Here is a 22,790-nt window from a genome sequence, read left to right as displayed (position 1 = left end):
ATTTTGGTGCTGGCGGAGCTGAAAATAAGTGGATAATTATATTAAAGACAGATAAAATGGAATAATAACATTTTGATGGTGTAAGTGACAGCCGCATCACTCATTCTAGCTGAATATGTGGTGCGTTACAATAATAATAATAATAATAATAATAATTAAACTAAAACAACAACTTGCAAGACACACAGAAATTAATCAAGTGATTGAACTCACAGGAAATAATGTTTTATTCATCAGAATCAGGGTCCACTGGACCACATACACAATTTTCAATGTGCTGACCTTTGTGTACAACAAATTGCATCCCGTGTGTGACATGCTCTACAGCTGAGCATAAGGAGTTGGATTGGATATTCATAACAGCCTGTTTTATGTTCTCTTTCAAGACATGCAAATTGGGAATGCCATCAACATACACAATGGATTTCAAATACCTAAGCGAAAAGTCACATGGAGTGATGCCCGGGGATCGAGGCGGCCATGACTTCGGAAAGAACTGACTGATAACCCGACAGTCATTCAAATAACTGCCTGAACGTTCCCAATCCCTTTTTAAGTGGAATTGGTGGCACTGCTTTCAAGTACGTACAATAAAATTTGCATAATCCTTTTTACTTCAAATATTTGACTGCTTTTGGCTCTGCCAGCACCAAAATTCCTCCTATCGGCGACTTTTGGTACTAAATCTTTTTTTTGTGGAAATCGATTTCCTCGAAATCCTTCCCATGCCTTCAAAAGTCTCAGTATAAAATTTGATCTCATTCCGTTTATTGGTTTCAGCTACAGATGACTCCAAAGAGGGAAAGTTATTTTATGGCCACCCTGTATATTTGTTAGATGGATTAGTGATTGGCTGTCTGAACAATATCAACAAGTTGTGTATGATGGAGCAGTGCTTAAAAAAGGAGGATAACTAGTGGCGTGTGTCCCAGGGTTCTGTTCTTTGGCCATTGCTGTTTAACTTGTTTGTAAATGATGCATATCATGTGGACTGACTGGGGATCTTCTGTTGTTTGCTGATGATGCAAAGTTTGGGAGAACTATAAGTAGCACTGCTGATGTTAATTCCCTTCAGGAAGACTTGAATAGACTTTTGACTTGGACAAAGGAGTGGGGTTGTAATTCTAATATTAATAAGTACACGATGTTGCATTTTGGAGTGCAGAAATATAAGGCTGTGTACTATATTGTTGGTACTGTACTGCAGGAAGCAGATAAGATTCGAGACTTAGGAATGATGGTTGACAGTGAACTGAAGTTTAGAGGGCATATTGCAAGTGCTGCAAAGAAATACTCTAACATGTAGGGATAAAGAAGTGGTTTTGCCACTGCTGTATGAAACATTGGTCAGACCACCCTTGGACTATTTTGCTCAGATTTGGTCGACTGGTTTTCAGTGTGATGTGGAAACATTGGAGAAGATTCAGAGACAAGTGACGAAGACAATATCGGGACTTTGGAATGCTGGGTATGGAGAAAGGTTGAAGAAATGTGGATTGCAGATAGGAGGAAAAGAGGTGATATGATAGAGACATTTAAGTAAGCGAGAGGATTTTATCAGATGAATCTAGAGGGGTTTGTAAAAAAAGTAGAAGGTGAAGGGGAAGAACCAGATGCCATCCCAGGAACTTATGTAACAGTATGGTGAAGAGGGGTGTGAAGAGTACATTTTTTACATGGAGAATTATCACTGAATGGAATGCACTACCAGAATATGTTGTTATTGCAAGGAGTGTTAAGGATTTTAAAATTCATTATGATAAATATGTTGTCAGTTCAATGAACTTTCCAATGTGAGTCTGCCGACCGCATGGAGTGTGTAATAATAATAATAATAATATATTATTATTATTATTATTATTATTATTATTACGGGTATCTCCATGGAGTCAGTAGACTCATCGCGGGAGACCCAAACTAGCAAAACAATATCTGTCATATCTCTTCTTGAATTCATTTACAGACGAAGAGCTCACAACTAAGTCAGGCAATGAATTCCACTCATTCACCACCCTCCAGGCAAAAAACCTTGTTCTGACACCTTTGTTAACCACACTCTTCTTTAATTTCCAGAGATGACCTCTTGTTCTTCCATCACTATCACACAGCTGAAACATTTCCCCTGCATCAATCCTATAAAAACCTTTTAGTAATTTGAATGTTTCTATCATATCCCCTCTTCTTCGCCTATCAACCAATCTCTGCAATCCACAAGCTCTCAATCTATCAATGTAGGGAGCATTTTTTATATCACTCACCAACTTGGTCATTCTTCTCTGAACCCTCTCCACAGCCTCCTCATCTCCAAGGAATCCAGGTGACCAGACCTGAGCACAGTAATCCAAATGTGGAAGTATCAATGCTTTATAAAGGGGAATAATAACCTCTTTATCTCTGGATGTCAGTGTGTTCCTCAACAACCAAGTAATCCTATGTGCAATCTTGGACACCTTAGCAATGTGTCCTCTGAACTTCATCTCCCTATCTACAGATACCCCTAAGTCCCTAGCCTCATCAATCTCTTGGAGTACCTTTCCATCGATGTAGTACACAGCTGGTAATCTCTCCACAGCCTCCTCATCTCCAAGGAATCCAGGTGACCAGACCTGAGCACAGTAATCCAAATGTGGAAGTATCAATGCTTTATAAAGGGGAATAATAACCTCTTTATCTCTGGATGTCAGTGTGTTCCTCAACAACCAAGTAATCCTATGTGCAATCTTGGACACCTTAGCAATGTGTCCTCTGAACTTCATCTCCCTATCTACCAATACCCCTAAGTCCCTAGCCTCATCAATCTCTTGGAGTACCTTTCCATCGATGTAGTACACAGCTGGTAATCTTTTAATCCCAAAATGCATGACTTTACACTTTTCCACATTGAACTGACATCCATTTTCTTTTGCCCATTTTACCAGCTTATTTAAATCCTCCTGCAAACTTTCAACATCAGCTTGATTTTTTATTGCACTACACAACTTTGCATCATCAGCAAACAACTGAATATCTCCCTTTAAGCCGTTTCCTATATCATTTATATACAAATTAAACAACATTGGCCCAAGCACAGAGCCCTGAGGCACACCACTGGTCGCCTGCCTCATTCTGGACTCGGCTGCTCCATACACCACCTTATGGTATCTCTCCCTGAGCCATTCTCCTATCCATATCACCAATTTAATATCCATTCCCATCTGCTCCAATTTGCGTAACAGTGTTCTATGGGGTATCCTGTCAAAAGCCTTAGCAAAATCCAGAAGTACCACTGTGTAGCCAGTTCCTTTGTCCAACTCAGATGTTATTCTATTATGAATAGTTAATAGATTGCTAAGGCAGGATCTACCTTTAACAAAACCATGTTGGCCTCTATAGAGTATCATATCCTGATCCACCCATTCTTGAATTTTGTCTCTAATCAACTTTTCCAATACTTTTACCACTACTCCTGAGATGGTGATTGGTCTGTAATTCAATACCGCTGTTTTAGAGCCACCTTTATGCAAAGGAACCACTTTGCCTAACTTCCACTCCCTAGAGACCATACCAGAGTTCAAACTTAAATTAAATATCCAGGTAAGAGGGGTTGACAATTCATTTGTACATTCACGCAACACCCGAGCTGATATTCCATCTAAGCCTACCGCAGTGTTTGCATTTAAGTTTTGCAATATATTTAATACCTCTGATTCTTTAGCTTCAATTCTCACATTAGGTATTGCTATAGGTATAGAGATATCCTCACTTGGGTGATAGACTTTTGAAAAGTGATCACTCAGTAACTCGACTATTACCTCTGATTTTGTCACCTCAATACCATCAGCACCCACTAAGGTTATCCTTCCGAAGTCATTCTTCCTCTTACTTGCCACATAGCGGAAGAACTCTTTGGGATTACCCTTGATCTCTTTGGCTAAGGTCTTCTCATAATCTGATTTAGCTTTTCTTACTATGCTGGTAACCTTCCTAGCTTGAGCCTTGTACTGCTCATGGTTGTCCTGATCGCCTTTCTCCATAACATTTTCTTTTTTTGCAGTTCAAGCTTGATACTACTGCTCATCCATCTAATGCCTGCCTTGTTTGACCTCCTGACCATGGGGACACAATCTGATATTGCTTTCCTCAGATACCCGCTGATTTTATCCCAAGCACTGCTAACATCTTTCCCTTGCAATATGTTCTGCCATGGGATGGCTGCAAGCTCACTCCGAAGCTTGTTATAATTGCCTAACCTGTAGTTCCGTACATACCCCTTCTTAATAGAAAAATCCACAGATTTTGCAACCTCCCAAGTCAATACCACATGATCGCTTTCACCAACTGGAGGTAACGAGGACACCTTACTTATGCATATAACCTCTGAACCAATAACCAGGTCCAACACTCTCACACCACGTGTCCCTTCAGTTACGTGCTGTTTCAAGTAATTATCTCGTAGAAGATGTATGAACTCCATTTCCTTTTTGCTACGTGATATTTCCTCCTTCCAATTGATATCACCATAATTAAAATCCCCCATAATAATCACTAAGCCTTCACTCATTGCACTAAGTTGCTGATGCATGAATTCAATATCTCCCCCCGTACTCCCTGGCCTATAGCAGCATCCAACTGTATATTTGGTTGCGTTGGTCACTATTTCGCACCAGACTGCCTCAAATGAACTCTCATTCACATGTCTATCATCATGATATACTACTTTCTTAGGCTGCAACACATCAGCTATCATCAACAGTACTCCTCCTCCTGTTTTATCTTCTCTATCCTCCCTGAAAATACTGTACCCATCACATTCAATTCCAGTGACCACATCTTCTGCTGACAGCCAAGTTTCACTAATGCCTACAACTTTTGGTGAGATTTCACTGACTAATGCCAAAAATTCTTCTCTCTTATTTCGAATGCTTCTAGCATTGGTATACAAAAATTGCAGATTCCCTCTAGATCTTGTACCGGCTTTAGAACTGATATATAAGTCACTAACTACCGTAGTCCTATGCCAATTTTTATCCCCTCTCTTCTGCCTATAAGGATCAATAAGTACACAATCAGTGCTAAAGTTTCTCTCTCTTACACTCAACCTTTTCAATATTAGTTTCCCTGCCCAATAACTTCAACCTGTTCAGAAAACAATAACATCTTCAATCGCTTATGTCCTTCCATGTTAAGATGCAGTCCATCTCTAGCATACAACTGCCTTTTTCCTTCAAACACACTCCAAACATCAACAAACTCCAGACCTCTTTTTCTGCACATTCTTGCAATCATATCATTCATTATCATCGCTCGTCTACTTAACTCTGAATTGTCAAAACGAGGCAGCACACACTCACTATCCTCCCATTGACACTTTTCCTCTTCACAATATCTAACAATGTTCTTAAATCTTTTCCTACCCAATTTATATCACCACTCAGGTCATTTGTACCCACCATAACTATCATCTTGTCTGCTTCATGCCCTCTCCTTATTGCTAAAGCCACTCTTTCTATTGTCCCACCAGCCAATCACTCCTCATGCATACCACTCTCCATACCCTTAATCACAGAATCACCATATATCTTACCACTCTTAACTTCATTCAAGTCCACACAAGCATCACTCATGGTCTCATTTTCTACGCTATTCAACATGACTCCCCATTTCATTACTCAACGCTCTATTACTTACTCTCCCACTCTCACGACATCTCGTTTCTTCTTGGCCTCTTGTGGTTTTATTTTGTTGACTCCCAATTACTCCCATACTATTTATTACTGCATCATTCACCAAAGACTCACCCATACGTAATCCTGTTCTAGTTACTTCAGCTAAAGTAATCTCTATAGTCCTAATTTCTCTGTTTAACACATTAAACTCAGCTTTAACTTCCAGTATCTCCTTACCGATCACTTCCACTTCCTCATGAAGAAGATGAAGGTCATTTTTCATTTTCATAAACTCCCGCCTAAGTTCTTCCGCTACGGTCCCGATGTCAGCTTCCATTCCTAAACGCTCCAGCCTATCCCGACACTTCTCACATACGGGATTGAAATATAAGGTGACAAACGTGTTGGATAAGAGAGAATCATGTACAGTGATATTTGTGGACTCTGCATTTGATAGATTATCACATGATAAGTTGGTATACCTGCTGCAGAGGATAGGAATAGGTAGCATATTATTTATATTGATCAGAGATTGGCTCTCTGAACAATACCAGGAAGTTGTGTATGATGGAGCAGTGTGTCAGAAAAGGAAGGTGACCAGTGGCATGCCTCATGGTTCTCTTCTTTAGCCCCTACTGTTTAACTTATTTGTTAATGATATATCATGTGGATTGACTGAGGATCTTCAAATGTTTGCCGATGATGCAAAGTTAGGTAGACTATAAGGAGTAGTGCTGATGTTAATTCTTTACAGAAAGGTTTGAATGGACTTTTAGTTTGGACCAATGAGTGGGATTGAAATTTTAATATTAATAAATGCAAGGTATTACTCTTTGAGATACAGAGAGATAAGGCTACGTACTGTATTGGTAGAGCTTTACTTCAGGAAGAGAATGAGATTCAGGGATCTTTGAATGATTTTAGATAGTGGAATGAAGTTCCAAGGGCACATTGCAAGTGTTGCAAAGACTGCACATTGTTTTGCTGCTGTGATAAAAAGTACATTGACATGTAGGGATAAGAAGGTGGTGGTGGTTCCTCTATATTAGGCATTGGTCAGACTAAATATGGACTATTGTGCTCAGATTTGGTCCTCTAGTTTTCATTATGATGTAAAAACACTAGAGAGGGTTGAAAGAAGAATGACCAAAGTGACATCAGGACTCTGGAGTGTTGGTTATGAAGGGCATTTGAGAGAATGTGGGTTACACAGGTTGGTGGATAAGCAAAGAGATGATATGGTAGAGACCTTCAAGTTAGTTAAGGGATTCTATCAGTTTGATACAGAAGAAATTATAAAAAAGAGTGGATCTTAAGATGGGAAGAATGAGAGGCCATCCATGGAAGTTTTATAAGGATGTGGTGAAGAAGTGTGTGAGGAGTAGATTTTTTATGTAGAGAGTTGTTAGTGACTGGAACGTATTGCCTTAGTGCACTGTGAATGCAGGTACACTCATACCTCACTATACGGCCAAGATACGTTCGTGGAAAGTCGGCCGCAAAGCGAAATGCTGTATAATCGTTTATTTCCATATAAAGCCGTATAAATTCGGCTTTATATGGAAATATATAAATATATTTTATGGAAATAAATTGGAATGGTAAGATCCATTCCAATTTTATAAAAAAAGAGAACATCATTGGATTTTTGGTTGAAAATGCATTTTTTATTTCATTTAAAATATTGTTTACATTAGTTATTAATAAAAACAAAAATATAATTCTATAATACTAATAAAATAATACGAAATAAAACACAAATAACAAATGAACGTTTTTTTAATTTTCGAATCAGTCTGATGATGAATTGCACGCCATTGCTTCATTAGTGTCACCATCTGTTATTGTCGGAGGACCCGGTTTAAAAAATTTGTCCAACATTTGTTGTATTGAGTCCATTTTCTTTTCTTTTTGCAATTCTTTGTAGCAGTTAATAACTGTGTTAATGCCGCGAGAAACTTTGGCACTGCGTTCTTCATTAGGATCCTTTTGAAGTAGGATGTTTATTCCTTGTTCGAAATGAGTAAGCACATTCGATAAATCCTTTGAGGTTAATTGTTATTGAGGTTAATTAAATGAGGTTAACAACTGGCTCCTGTTGTTCCTCATCAAATGTACGGTTTGTTTCTAACTATATTAATTCTTCGTTAGAAAGTATCAGCATCTAGCAAATTGATTACATCATGTTCTTCCACATTCTCAAAACCAAGTTCATTTGCTAGGTTCAATATATTTTGTCTAATTTCAGAAAGGGGTTCAAATTCAGAATCATTACTTGTAATGCATTCTAGCCAAATTTTTTTCCACACATGGTTCACTGTGGTTGATTTCAACTCATTCCATGATTCGATAATGTTGTCCACAGCATCTTTGATGTTGAATTTTTTCCAGAACTCTTTAATTAACGATTCACCATCGGTTTCATTTATAAGTTTTCAAAAGGTTCTTCGTAAATAATATGCCTTAAAAGTAGCTATTGCACCCTGATCCATTGGCTGGATTAGGGCCATTGTTTTTTTAGGTAGATATTCAATCTCCACATCTTCAGATAATTCAGATACGTTAACTGGATGCTCTGGAGCATTATCCAATAGGAGCAAGAATTTTTACTTAAATTTTTCTCCTGCAAGTATTTTTTGACATCAGGACAAAAATAATTTTTGAACCAATCGTCAAAGACTATTTTGGTCATCCAAGCTTTTTTGTTGGACCTCCAAATGATGGGCAATTGTTTCTTGTTCAATCCTTTTAAAGCTCTTGGATTTTCAGAAGCATATACCAAACGTGGTTTCAGCTTCACACCACACTGGTATATGAATTGGTCTTTGCTCCTTGGTGTGAATATGGTATATTTACACCAAGGAGCAAAGTTAATCGCTCTTTGGACACCTTATATCCAGATGCAGCCCTTTCGTTCTTTGAAATGTAAGTTCTTTCAGGCATTTGTTTCCAATAAAGTGCTGTTTCGTCCACATTAAAAACTTATTGAGGAACGTATCCACCTCTTTCACTAATTGATTTCAAAATGTTTGGATAGGCTATCGCTTCATTGGCATCGGCACTAGCTGCTTCACCTTTCATTTTAATATTATGCAAATTATGGCGATTTTTAAATTTTTCAAACCAACAGCAGCTTGCTAGAAAAGTTTCATCTGCCAGACCTTCACTAGCATCTTCACTCTTCAAATTTTCAAAAATACTTTTCGCCTTTTCCTGGATAGTCATTTGGCTCATTGGCATCCTCCATTGATTGTTGTCTACAATCCATATGTTTAATAATTTTTCCATTCTTTCCATATTGCTACTTCTTTGGCATGTTAATTTTGAAACACTTAAAGGTGCAGCTGACTGTGAATGTGCATTACTTTTTTCTTTGTTAGCGTGAATTGTTTGAACCGTAGATTTTGCAAGCCCTAATGCCTTACATATATCAACAAATATTGAAGCTTCTGAAAAATTTGTTGATATTGACAGATTTATGGCTTCTTTTTTTAACTCCTTCACTTTCCAAATTTAAAGAACGTGTTGGGCTCATGTTTCCCCCAAATACATATTGCATTCTATTTAAAAAACAAATAATAATAACAGTTATAATGTACACTCTTCATAGCAACACGAATACATACACACTTTAATATGTATTTACACAAATGCATATTATGTACTTATCAACAATGTTTATAGTTGAAACAGAATGCAAGAAGAAACAAACGCTTCTACTTTTGATACTGAAGATTTACCTAATTTACTAAGCTGATCACTAAATGCATCTACTCATGAGCACGTTTACAGAAGGCAGGTACGAATTATGTGCTACACGAAGATTGCGCGACTACAAGACAATGCAATTAGCGTTCCTGCGCAGAGCGGTGAGGCCGGCCTAGAACACATGACAAAAAACATACACAGGGGATTTCCTGACGTTTTGGCCGTATATTGAAAAATTGTAGGCCGTAAATCGAAACTTAGCCATAATACACAGGGCTGTTATAGCAAAAAGCCATATAAAGAGGGACCGTATAGAGAGGTATTATAAATAACTTCAAAGCTCATTATGATAGATGTCTTGCTGGTTATGTGGGCCTCCCACAATGAATCTCTTGACTCCGTGGAGGTTACTAAAATAATAATAATAATAATCATTTTGGCCTACTCTGTGTTTCTTCATTACTATTAGGATTGCTTGTTTTTCAACTGAAATGAAAGTTTTCTTTTTATAATTTGGTACTGAGAGCATAAGGTGGTCAGAGTCGGACCTGTTCCTCAGAAGAACAGAAGAAAAAGATAAGTTTTCGTTATATAGTATAGCAGGGGTGTTCAACCTGTCAATCGCAGAGCGATTTTTGGTCGATCTCTTGTGTATTCCTCCTTACTTACAAATTTAATTAAAACTGAAAACATTATATTTTATTTATCATTATTTTGTATTATTTTTAATTCACTTTAAGTGTATTGCTATTGTTCATTTATTTTTCATTAAAATTGTCAAATCAGTAATTTTCTTATAAGTCCAGGTAAATGAATTAACTTGGATCAGTGGAAGTCAAACAGCAAGCCAAGTGAATATGATTATAAGCAAAGTGTAAAAACTCGATTGTTGCTTATAAATATTAAATATTTCAAAGCACATTACATCGATTTTTTACTTAGGTTAAGTCCCATGTGAATATCATAAAAAAATTAACTTTGTTTGTTCTCGGTGTAGTTTGTATTAGATGTTTTTGCAAATAACTCTTTTGAAGTTAACTGTATATACTGCTTTAATAAGAATTAGCAACAATAAGCTTCAGCAACAAAAACATTGCCTATGTTAAAAACAAAGGCAATGTTTTTGTTGCTGAAGCTGTACATGGCAGCATTAGAAAGAATTGAAAGAATTGTTATTGAAACTTGTATGTATGAGAAAGGCTTGCAGGCTCTATGTGTAAACATCTCTGAAGTCAGTCAGAAAGAGCTCAAACAACTTTCCGATGGCCGGTAACTTACAATCAAAAGAAAGTGGAGGAGAACAAAAGGCGTGCCGAACTTGAAACTTAAGATAAAAGACTCGTACTGATTCTTTGGGGTTGCCAAACTTCATGCGAGGTCTCAGATTAGGCCTAATAAAAAGGGACTGAAGCAAGCAGAAGGGGTCCCGGTTCCAGAATTGTTGTCAGAGAGGAGGCCGCCTGGTCCAGAGTCGCCGTCAGATGCCCGGATCCACGTTGCTTGAGAGAGGAGTTTCCTGCTTCCAGAAAGTAGCTTCTCGGTTCGAGATGTCGCTAGAGAGAGACTACTTCTAGACCTCAGACAAGGTTTCAGATTGCTGGAGAAAAGTTTCCAGACTAGGTTAATGTCAGACATTCACCAGTGTGTTGCATTTTCATTACAATTTGATGAACCAAACGACTTTACTTATATTACTCAGTTAATGGTATTTATTCGCATGGTATTTTAAGATTATTCAAGTAAAGAAGAACTTTTGAAAATTATACCATTATTGGGAAGGACTAGGGGAGAAGACATCTTTTTGGTATTTGATGAAGTTGTGAAACAACACAAACTTCCGCTTTTTAAACTTGTGGCTATTACTACTGATGGTGCTCCTGCAATGATAGGTAATAAATCAGGCTTCATTTCATTATGTAAAAATGATCAGATATCCAGATTTTTTAACGTACCACTGTATTATTCACCAACAAGTACTGTGTAGTAAAAGATTAAACACAAAAGATGTTTTGGATATTACATTTAAAATTGTAAATTCTGTTTGAGGAAAAGCCCTGCAATGCCGGTTATTTAATGCAGATGATGATAGGGAACTTCTGTTGTACAATAATGTTCGCTGGCTCAGCAGAAGTTAATTTTTAGAAAGATTTCTTGTATTAATTAAGGATATACAATTTTTTCTTGATGAAAAAGGAGATATTTATCTCAATTGAGTGATAAAGATGGTTGTTACACTTATCATTTTTAGTAGATTTCTGTATGAAATTAAGCAATTTAAATTTAGAGTTACAAGGTAGAGATAAAAATTTAATTGACATGTTAAGTTCAATAAAAACTTTCCAACAATACTTACTTTCATTAAAGAAAAATATAAATGACTGCAAATTTAGACATCTCCCATATTTATTAAAATTTTTGAACAAAATCAAGAAATGCTTTGCTATGATTTAAAAGAATTTATTTGTGAAATAGAATTAGTTGAGGAAGAAATAAATTCAAAATTTAAAGATTTTAATAAAACTGAAATGATTGTATCTTTTATCAATAATCCATTTCAAGAAAACTTGAACTTCACAGAATTTTCAATTAAAATTAGTGGGCTGTTTGATATGAACCAAACTGAAGTAGAGCTTGATATAATAAACATTCACAATAGTTTACATTTAAAATCAATAAACAATGAAGTCATTTGGAAGTATGCACATGAAAAATTCCAATATTAACTGATATTGCGCGAAAAATTCTGTCGTGTTTCGGATCGACATACTTTTCAGAATTCACTTTTTCAAATATGACCATCATAAAAAATGAATTAAGAAACCAAATTACAAATGATCATTTGAATGATTGTCTGCAATTGGCCACTTCTTCATATCAACTTGACTATGAAAATATTGCGAGGCTCAAACAATGCCAAATTTCACATTAACTTTTTTTTTTTAATCAACCAGCATTTCCTGTAACATGTGAGCTTGTAATCAATCTGTTGTTTTTTATAACTTTGGTTTTCCAAAATAGAGAAATAAATTTTCAGAAACTGTTTACTAGATGCAATGTCTAAATGTATGACAAGAATGAGAAGGTTAAATAAGTGGTGTGAGATGGATGAATAAAGAGATTAAGCATGCGATACAGAGAAAAAGGTTGTGGAGGCAGCATAAGTGAAGTGGAAATAACTAATTACATGAGGTCTACAAACACTAAGCAAGGAAGGTGACTTGGTTGGTGAGGGTAGCTAAAGAGAGGTATGAACAGCAGTTGGCTAATGAAGCCAAAAAGAATCCTAAGGAATTCTTTCGATATGTAGCCAGTAAAAGAAAGAATACTTATGGAAGGATGACATTGATTGGAGAAAATGGTATAAAGACAGCTGATGCAGAATGTGTGGGGGAGATACTTAATGAGCAGTTCATAAAGATCTTTCAATCTTGTGAATGTGACTTCATGGAGAGATTAAGAGCAGTTGATGATGGGGAGGAGAGACTGACTGTAAGTGAGTAAGAGGTGTTTGGGGAGTTGAGTAAACTAGATGTTAATAAGGCTGTGGGACTTGATAATATATCACCACATATTCTGAAAGAATGTGCCAGGGAGTTGACGCCTGCTTGACATATTTTTATAATATGAGTCTTACACTCGGTCAAGTTCCTAAGGAGGGCAAGATTGTGCTACTTCATAAAGGAGGTGATCGAACTCAAGCATCATACTATAGGCCTATCTGTGTGTCAGGTGTTGTGGTTAAGTTGTTGGAGAAGCTTGTGAGAACTAGGATCCAGAGTTGGGTTGATAACAATGGTATTATCTTTGTTGGACACTATGGATTTGCTAAAGGGAGGTCATGTTTTAGTAATCTACTTATTTATTACAATAAAGTGACTGCTTCCTTGGACAGAGGAAAAGGATACACAGTAATATACTTGGATTTTGCAAAGGCTTTTGATAGTGTTATATCCCAGTTTTTCTTGTGGTTTTATCTTTATTTACTGTTAATATCTTTACTTTCCTTTTTCTTTACTTTAACTTTTAACTTACTAGTTAACATTAAGTTTTGTATCTCTTGCTATCAGACTTCAGTTGCCGACAAATTTGTATAGATTAAGGCTGCGCCAGCCAGCAAATAAATTCTGATACACTATCTAAAATACTTAAAGAAAATTGTAGAGATCAAGATATATGCAGTTGTGGTCCCTATTCTCATATCACTATTGGTTTCCCCTTTAAATGCATGGTACGAAATTTTCCAAACAGTAATTCAAATCAGCAGAAGATATGACAAACTCAATTGATTATGTAAGAGAAACACATTTATTATTTCACAAAGACAAGTATACATGTTATTTAGATTCTTAACCTTAATAGAGTCTAGGTTCCTTTTCTTAATAAATCAAAATTCAAAACTTCTGTACTACATTCTCTTACATAAATTCCTCACTTCTATACATATATCTATCTTCAAACTCTCACAATTAAGTTACCTGATAATATCATACATGAAACATTACATATAAACACTAGACAATTCAATAAATCTGACATGTAATTCTCTAGGACAACAGTACTTATTTCTACTTAATTCTCTCCCCCAAAATATCTGTTAACACTTAATTACTTTCTGATCATATGACATTACTTTTCTTAAATCACTTAAACAGTCCGGAGCCCGGGCTCCTGTTCAGCTGGAGCCTAATACGTTTTCTTCTTAACAGTAGACACAAGTGTCCAAATTGCAGACTGTTCTTATGGTACAACATGTAAATAGCGTGTGTTCTTAACTTCTGTTTCTTTATTCCACGGATACTTTAATCCTACATTAATATAAGAAAATCTTTGCTTACCATTCTTGCTTTGACTAGGTATTCTGATCTGTTCACTGTACCTCCTCTGATGGCTGGCTTTGTTCCTTTGTTCTACACGAACTGAAAACACTCATACACAGATTTATACGCTGACGTAGATTCCATCAGCGGCTCTTTCTCCTTATGTGTTTGAACACATTGTAGTTGCAGCTTTGACCGATGTAACATGCATAGCAAGGGGAGATACTTGCTACACATGGCGGCAAGCTCTACATAGCTCTCCTTCGGGAAGCTTGATGCTGACGAACCTCGGAGACGAGACACAAGCGATCGGAGATAAGAGACGAGAGAAAAGAGATAAGAGAGCGATTCGAACTCCCACCGAAACTTTTATACTCCGAAGCAGCTCCCTCACTCGGCGGTGTCGTCACGCATACGGCGGCAGCCGATTGGACGCCGTGGCTACGAACTGTCTTTACAAGCTTTAATACTCGTACTTAGCTTATACATATCTATTTGATAATACTACATGACTTTCTACTTTAATTCATTCAGAATTACTATCTTAATAAACTTATGGGCTATCTTAACAAAGTTTGGAATTTACACATCTGGATATTTACATTTTCTCAGGACATTGTACGGTACACTTCCCATCCGGAGGCACAAGCATGTCCTTATCCCTGGCTTTTGAGGTAACTTAATGTTGGGTGGGAAAAAAGGGATGACTCATCACTTTTTCCGACACAACAATAGAGTACCTCATGATAGGTTGACAGTCAAACTAGAGCAGATGGGGTTAGATATTAGATTGGTGCATTGGATTGGAGACTGACTATCTGATAGGTATCAACAGTTGTGTATGGGGGAGCAATATCCAGGAAAAGGAAAGTCACTAGTGGAGTGCCTCAGGGGTCTGTTTTAGGTCCATTGCTGTTTAACTTGTATATTAATGATATAGGTGAAGATTTGGATGGAGATATTCAGTTGTTTGCAGATCATGTAAAGTTGGGACGAACCATAAAATGTAGTGAAGATGTTGTGGCGTTACAGGAAGACTTGAATAGATTGAGTGATTGGGCACGGAAATGGAGATGTGAGTTCAATGTTGCAAAATGTAAGGTTTTAAAATTTGGAAAACAAAGATTGGATGCAGAATTTATTCTTGGTGAGAATATATTGTTGGAGGTAGAGGAAATAAGAAATCTGGGGGTGATAGTGGATAAGGATCTAAAATTTAGGGGACACATCACCAAAATTGTGAAGACATCACAAAGGCTTCTGGGAATGATGCAGAGGACACTGATGTGTAGAAGTAGGGGATTCTTGTTCCGTTGTATAAGGCTTTGATTAGGCCACACATGGACTATTATGCCCAGATTTGGTCACCTGGTTTTCAGAAGGATGAACAGTTTGGAAAGGGTCCAAAGGAGACTGACTAAGGTAGTTTCTGACCTCTGGAATGTCGAGTATGAGGAAAGATTGAGAAGATGTAATTTGCAGAGTCTGGGACAGGAGGAAGAGGGGAAATATGATGGAGACTTATAAGGTGGTAAGGGGTTGTTATAGGATCAATGCTGGAGAAGTTTTACAGAGAATAGTGGGAGATCAGGGAAGAACCACAGGTCATGTGGCTATGGCAATTAAGCGGGATGAAATGGTGGATGAGATGATTGTGCTGGTCTGCACGAATGACTTGATAGTTAGAATGAAATGGGTAGCAAGAGATCTGAGTTTCATGCTTGAGATTGTATAGAATAAAACTTACACAGGGAGGATAGTGTGTGTATTGTCCAAATATGATAATGATGAGCTGAGCAGAAAACATATGTGGAATTATAAGGCAGGTGATTATGATAGTCTTAGATATCAACTTGAGGCAGTTCCATGGAGGGAGAAATTGGCAGGGTGAGATATCATTAGTGCTTGGGAAATTGTGAAGGAATATTTGTTAGCAGCAATAGTAAGTTGTATTCCATGAGTGAAGAAGAGGACACTGTTACATCATTGACTCGTCCCCTTTTCGTTTTCTTTTTGGCTTTGGGTATTTTGTTATCCTATTATACCCTATTTTAATTTTATATCTTGAGAAGTTACGTGTATTTGAAATCAGTTCCTGACAAATTTATAAAGATCGACTGCACCAGCCAAAAACCAGTTTCTGATACTAAGATTTAGGGTATTAATTATAGCAACAACTCAATTGAGGTTAGAGATCACGTGGTATGAAGTCATGGCTCCCCTTTTTACCCCTCTTTATACAACATTCCTTACTTGTACAGGTCCGAACTTTTCTAAGCGGTAATTCAGTGTCAAACACAAGAATTCACAAGTTTTAGTTTAGAAGAATACATTTATTTAAACAAAAGATATTTACAGAAAATTATATCTCAATAATAAAATGAATAATTCATGCATAGATTTTCTTACTACTGTGATAGGTCATTCAAATATCCTAAATATTAAAACCGCTCTTATATATCTCTTATCATACAAACTCATCTAATTTATGTCAAGAGCATTAGTTAATCATCCTTATTCTTGCATCTAGCATTAGGATTAAGTGATGCTCCCGTGGTTATGCAATTCTTGAATATTACAATCTTAGCTAAATGTACATGATACATTCACTCAATCAACAGTCACTATTTTAGTCAGAGGACTGAACTCTTCCTTGTAAATCTTATATAAGTTGTAGGCTCTCTGTAGGAAACAAGGCCTTCACACATTATCACATATACTGAATCATTTAATAACTGTTTTGCTATAATGTCTTTCTTACACACAAGAGATTAAACTAACATCGGAAGGTCTTATCACAGCGATTAGTCCAAATGGATCACTTAGATGGCTCGAGCAGGGCTATGCTCAAAGTTCTCTCTCCTTTTGTTTACTTTCTTTCTCTATGACTTGTTACATACATAAAATAAAAGTTCTGCACCTTACCGACTTTTCCTTAATCCCAGGTTTTCTTCGGACGTGGCAAGAGTCTCTTGTCGCTCCGCTGTCTGTTGCTTTCTTTTCTCCTCGAAGGATTTCCTTCGCTGTCCTCACATTGGTAGCAGATTCACCAACGGCTCTGTCTGCTGGTCTGCCGATGTTCTGCCGGATATCTTGTGCATAACGGATCCCACAGCAACGTGGAATGTTGCTGGATACTGGAGACAAGCTTCCTCAGCTTTCACGGCCTTCGAACAAGAACACAGGAACATGAGAGTGCATTTAAAGTGCACGTGGCTAATTATATTTCATCCGCAAGTGCCCTCTCTCAGTACTTTTGTCACCTACTTGACTATTCCTGATTCGCCAGGTATTGATGATGTCACATTCTTTTGTCCATGCCTCTCTTGACGAAACTGTTACGGTTGAGGTTACCGGATGGCTATATGGTTTTTCTGCTGTGTCACTGAGGACTCTTACGTAATGATTTGACCTTCTGCTGATTGGTTGACATATGATTCTGATTTCTTTAACATAATTTTTCCATACTGGGCATGAATTTAGAATACAATTTGGACTATTTTATAACAATCTTGCTAATTAAATTGATATACCCTTTTTGATTACAGTTCATTTATTATTTCTTCACTCCTGCTCTTGAAAGTATAAGCATGTTTTTATCGTAAGTCACCTTCTCATGTTGGGTCCGAAATAAATGGCTGACTGACAGTGGGCTGGTTATTTCCGACACAACAACACAATTTGGTGTAAAGTGAATGACAAACAATATCAAGCAGGAACTGCAGGTGAAAAAAAGGTTATAGAAGAGATATAAGAAGAAGGATGGAGAGTAAATGCATGAAGAATATAAGAATGACACCAGGAGAATGGTGTGGTAAGAAAGTCAAAACTGGAATATGAGAAGAGACTGGCCCAAAGATCCAGAGAAAATCCTAGGGAATTTTTTAGTTATATGGCCAGTAGGAGGAGAAATGATGGTGGAAGAATGACATTGTTGGATAAAAATGGGAATACAGTGACTGATGGAGGAATTGGAATTAGTGGAGTTACTCAATGAACACTTAAATTGGAGTATTTCATCCAGAAGAAGTAAGTTTTAATACTAGAGGGATAGGGCAGGTTCGAGGTTTAGAAGTGCAAGAGCAGAGTATGTTTGAAATACTGATTACTCTGGATGTAAATAAAGCAGTGGGACTGAATGGAATTTCACCTTGGATTTTGAGAGAATGTGCTAAAGAACTGACAGCTCCATTGACCTGGCTTGTCAAGGGAATGGTACGCAGGGAATGGAAGGAAAGTGACAAGAGTGGTTGATGAGGGAAAAGCATATTCTTCTATTTTTTTTGGATTTTGAAAAGGAATTTGACAGGGTGCCACATGATAAGCTGGTATTTAAGTTGCAGCACATGGGTTTAGATGTCGGGTTAGTCAACTGGATTCAGGATTGGCTGTCTGATAGGTTTCAGAGAGTTGTGTATGATGGGGCAATATATGAAGGAGGCAGAAGGTTACAAATGAGGTCCTACAGGGCTCAGTACTGGGACCTGTATTGTTTAACCTTTATATCAATGACACCAGGATTTGAAATAGATAATTTAATTGTAGAGAGGGTACTGAGGTAGATAAGAAAGATGATTTCAGGACTATACTTATGATATGCATATTATTATGATGATCTGCTGAGTGAATGTGGATTGCAGAGTTTGGTGGATAGAAGAAGGAGAGGTGATAGAGACTTTTAAACTGTTGAGGGGTAGTTACAGGGTGGACACTGGGGGAGTTCTTTCTCTTGGCAGAAAAGGGGGAAGGAGCGAGGACAAGGGGCCATCCCTGGAAGTTACAAAAGGAAGCTTTGAGCAAGTGGGTGAGGAGTGGTTTCTTTGCACGGAGGGTGGTTGAACTGTGGAATGCTTTGCCAGATAGAGTCGTAAGAGTACAAATGGTCAATGAGCTGTGCTAAATCCTTTTCCAGCTTGTTCATTAGGCTTAGTTTCATCCAATAGTATTATTATTATTATTCAGGCCTCCATGGAGTTAAAAGACTCATCGTGGGGCATTCCTAGAAAACACAAAGTATATCATACCACTCCTTAAACTCATTGACCGTTCTCGCTCTCATCACTCTATCAGACAATGCATTCCATGGTTCAGCCACCCTTCATGCAAAGAAACCACACCTCATCCTCTTGCTCACAGTTTCCTTTCGTAACTCCCAGGGATGGCCCCTTTTCATCACCCCCTCCCACTGTTCAACCAAGTGAAAGAATTCCCCATGTCAACCCTGTAAACCACCTCTCAACAGTTTAAAAGTCTCAATCATATCACCTCTCCTTCTTCTATCTATCAATGTGACAAAAGTAGGACAAACTCTGCAGTCTACCTCATAACTAACATAACTCCTCATAACTAACAATATAATCCTCATAACTAACAATCCTCATAAGATCCTCATAACTAACATTGTACATTCCTGAAACTATCTTTGTTATTCGCCTTTGTACCCTTTCCACAGTTAATTTATCCCCTTCAAATCCTGGGGACGAAGTCTGAGAACAGGTAGTCTAAGTGTGGTCTGATCAGGGTCTTATACAACAGAATGATAACTCTTTTATCTCTGCAGGTCATCTTTCTCATTGCAGCAATGCAGCAATCCTCTGCGTTACCTGCACCACCTTTGCAATATGTGGCCCAAATTTCAGGTTTCTGTTAATCATCAACCCCAGATCTCCTGTCTCTCCTACTTCCTCAAGTATAGCTCCTCCAATAGAGTATGCAACGTCCCATCAATGTGTCCCAAACCTCAAGACCTTACATTTTGCTGCATTAAACTGCAAACCCCATTCATTTGCCCATCTGTCTAGCTTATTCAAATCCTCTTGCAGGGCTACCACATCTGCACTATTACTAATAACCCTTCCCAGCTTCACATCATCCTCAAACAACTGAATATCCACCTGCAATCCACTGACAATGTCTTTGATATAAAGGTTAAGCAATATAGGTCCCAGTACTGAGCCCTGTGGGACTCAGTACTGGGGCCACTTGTAATTCTCTGCCTCCTTGAAACTGCCCCACCATATACACCTCTCTTATAATTATAATATATTATATTGTATTATTATATAAATAGTATTATTATTTTTGTATACAGTTTGTAAACTTGTGACAGCAAGTTTATAGGTCTGTAATTTTCCATCTTATTAAATTTTTTGAACAAGAGTATCATGCAGCGTTGTTCTGGTTGTTCTCTTTTAGGCATTTATCAAATAGATTTTTTGTTCTTCTGTTAATATTACTCCTGCTGCATTCATCATTCCTGTTGTAATTCCATCTTCTCTTGGCATATCATTACTTTTCATATTATTGCTTTTTCTATTTCAAAATTTTGTATTTCTGGGGTAGTTTCTTCTGCTTTTCCTGTTTTCTGGCTTCCACATAATAATATTTTCAACAGTGCTTGTAGGGATTGTACTGTTCTGAAAAATACTGTCTGGTCCTTTGTACTACGCCTATTTTTATGTTTGATATCACATCTTTTTTCACCTTCTATTAGTATTATTATTTTTCTTCTATTTGTGAAATTGTTTCACAGTACTGGCATATTTTTGTGTGATCTATTGTTTCTTTTTTATTTTTATCTTGTCTTTTTCTTTTGTGGGATATACAATTCTGAAAAATACTTTCTAGCCATTAAATATAACCATTTTGGTGAAGCAGGCCTCTTAGATCACGCTCTCAATACCTTACACCAAATCAACTGGAAAAGTACACGCTCTTTATGCCATACTAAAACCTTAATATCCATAATATACTTAGAAGAATCACTAGTTGGGAAGAAATCAAAAAAGTTTGAGAGTGATTAGACTTATCTAGTAGGCAACAGGGTTGACACAGAGGAGTTCTCATATGATAGAAGAAGAAGTAAGAACAAGGGCCAATCACTAGAAATTGCAAAAGGAAGTCTTAAGGGTTTCTTTTCATGGAGGGTGGTTGAACTATGAAATGCATTGCCTGATAGGATGGTGAGGGCATGAATGATGAATTAGTTCAAGGAGTGATATGATAGACTTTGTGTTTTCTAGGATGGGCCTCCCATGATGAGTCTTGTGACTCCATAGAGCTCCTGAATGATAATAATAATAATATGAACAATTTGTGTAAGGCCATTGGTGATGACAAGTGCTTTTGCCATCTCTACTTGCTGGATCACTGCATTAAGATACAGTTCAAATCGTGAACATCAAATTGGGAACATCAGAGAAATCAGGTGATTTCTCTGATGTCCACAATTCTCCCTCTTTGAGGGAGATGATTTTTCCCTAATGAAGGAGATGATTTTTCTGTTATGAAAGTTGAACTGGAGAAAACTAATATTCGAAGGAGGGAGGGAAGGAAATCAAAAAGTTTAGCATGTTAGTAGCATTATAAGAGATTACTCTCCTAATCGAGACTGTAAATAAACAAATTTTTATCCAAAAAATGACAGAATCTTTGCATAGTACTAGTTCTCCCTGTGCAGCTGATGTAGTCCTATGCTATTTTGCACTCCTTATCCTATATTGGCTTGACGGTTATTTATGTGTTTTTATGTGTTAATTCCATTTACTTAAGCAAAAGGTTGTCATTCCTAAATAGTAAATGGAATTAACTATTTATGTAGTCTTTTTTTTTTTTTTTTGAGTTCTGCTTTTAAACTCTTTTTAAGGTGTTTGTATTAGTTTTCTAAGAGAAAAAAAAAAGACTAGATACTTTACAAAAGGAAACTGTTTGCAAGAGGGTGAGAGTGGTTTCCTTGCATGGAGGGAGGTTGAACCATGGAATGCGTTGCCTGATGGAGTGGTGAGAGCGAGAACAGTCAGTGAGTTTAAGGAGTGGTATGATAGACTTTGTGTTTCTCGGGGGGGGACCTCCCCTCGATGAGTCTTGATAGACTTTGTGTTTCTTAGGAAGGACCTCCCATGATGAGTCTTTTGACTCCATGGAGGCCTGAATAATAATAATAATAATACCACAGTATTAATGCACAATGCTAAACATTTTGCAATCAGATTATAACAATGCTCGTATTATTGTAATCTGATAGCAAAAAAGTATTGATTAACACTTGTATTAATCCAATACTGACTAAAATTTATATGGCTTTCCAGTGTAATTTAGAAATCCAGGACCTCTTCATTTATAAAAAAATGTTCAGAATTTTTAATAGAATATTTATTTAACTTTACATTAATTTCTAATAAAGATTATTTGTTTTCAGACTAGAATTTTTGTCACTCATAACATATCATTCTTGCCTGAGGTTGATCATATTATCATCTTGAATAATGGAAAAATTGAAGACCAGGGAACCTATCAAGAGCTGTTCGAAAGGAACAGAGATTTGGTTGAGTTTATTAAAAAACAACAAAACACAGATGAAGAAGATGATGGTTCATTAGATTCTAAAAATTCCAAGTATGTTCTGTATAATTTTATTAATATTAAGCACAAATGAATAATGTACAACCCTTCTGCAGAGTGCATTTTTATCATGAAATGCATATGAGTGCAAAGTTTCTTATGTACATACATTCATACATACATATGTATGTGGTGCATACAAAAAATTTCATTTCATGTTTTATCATGAATAAATATGTCTTTAAAACACAAAACCAAATGGCCAGTTTGCTTATCATAT

The 22,790-nt window shown here is 37.0% G+C and overlaps 1 protein-coding gene across 4 annotated transcripts in view; it reads left to right on the top strand.

Moving 5' to 3' along the window:
• Positions 1-22,790, top strand: part of LOC150099946 (ATP-binding cassette sub-family C member 1-like) — a 684,487-nt gene that overhangs the window by 384,973 nt on the left and 276,724 nt on the right. For all 4 annotated transcript variants that reach the window (XM_090403130.1, XM_090403131.1, XM_090403128.1 and 1 more), the window contains one exon: positions 22,368-22,564. In XM_090403130.1, the coding sequence (XP_090259256.1) occupies positions 22,368-22,564 (197 nt within the window). The remainder of the gene's footprint in view (positions 1-22,367; positions 22,565-22,790) is intronic.

The sequence above is a fragment of the Typopeltis vanoorti genome, chromosome 13 (genome assembly GCF_054136105.1).
Source record: "Typopeltis vanoorti isolate ZY-2024b chromosome 13, IOZ_Tvanoo_1.0, whole genome shotgun sequence".
Taxonomy (NCBI): Eukaryota; Metazoa; Arthropoda; class Arachnida; order Uropygi; family Thelyphonidae; genus Typopeltis; species Typopeltis vanoorti.
Note: the sequence above shows the minus strand (reverse complement) of the source record. Positions and strands in the feature narration are given on the sequence as shown.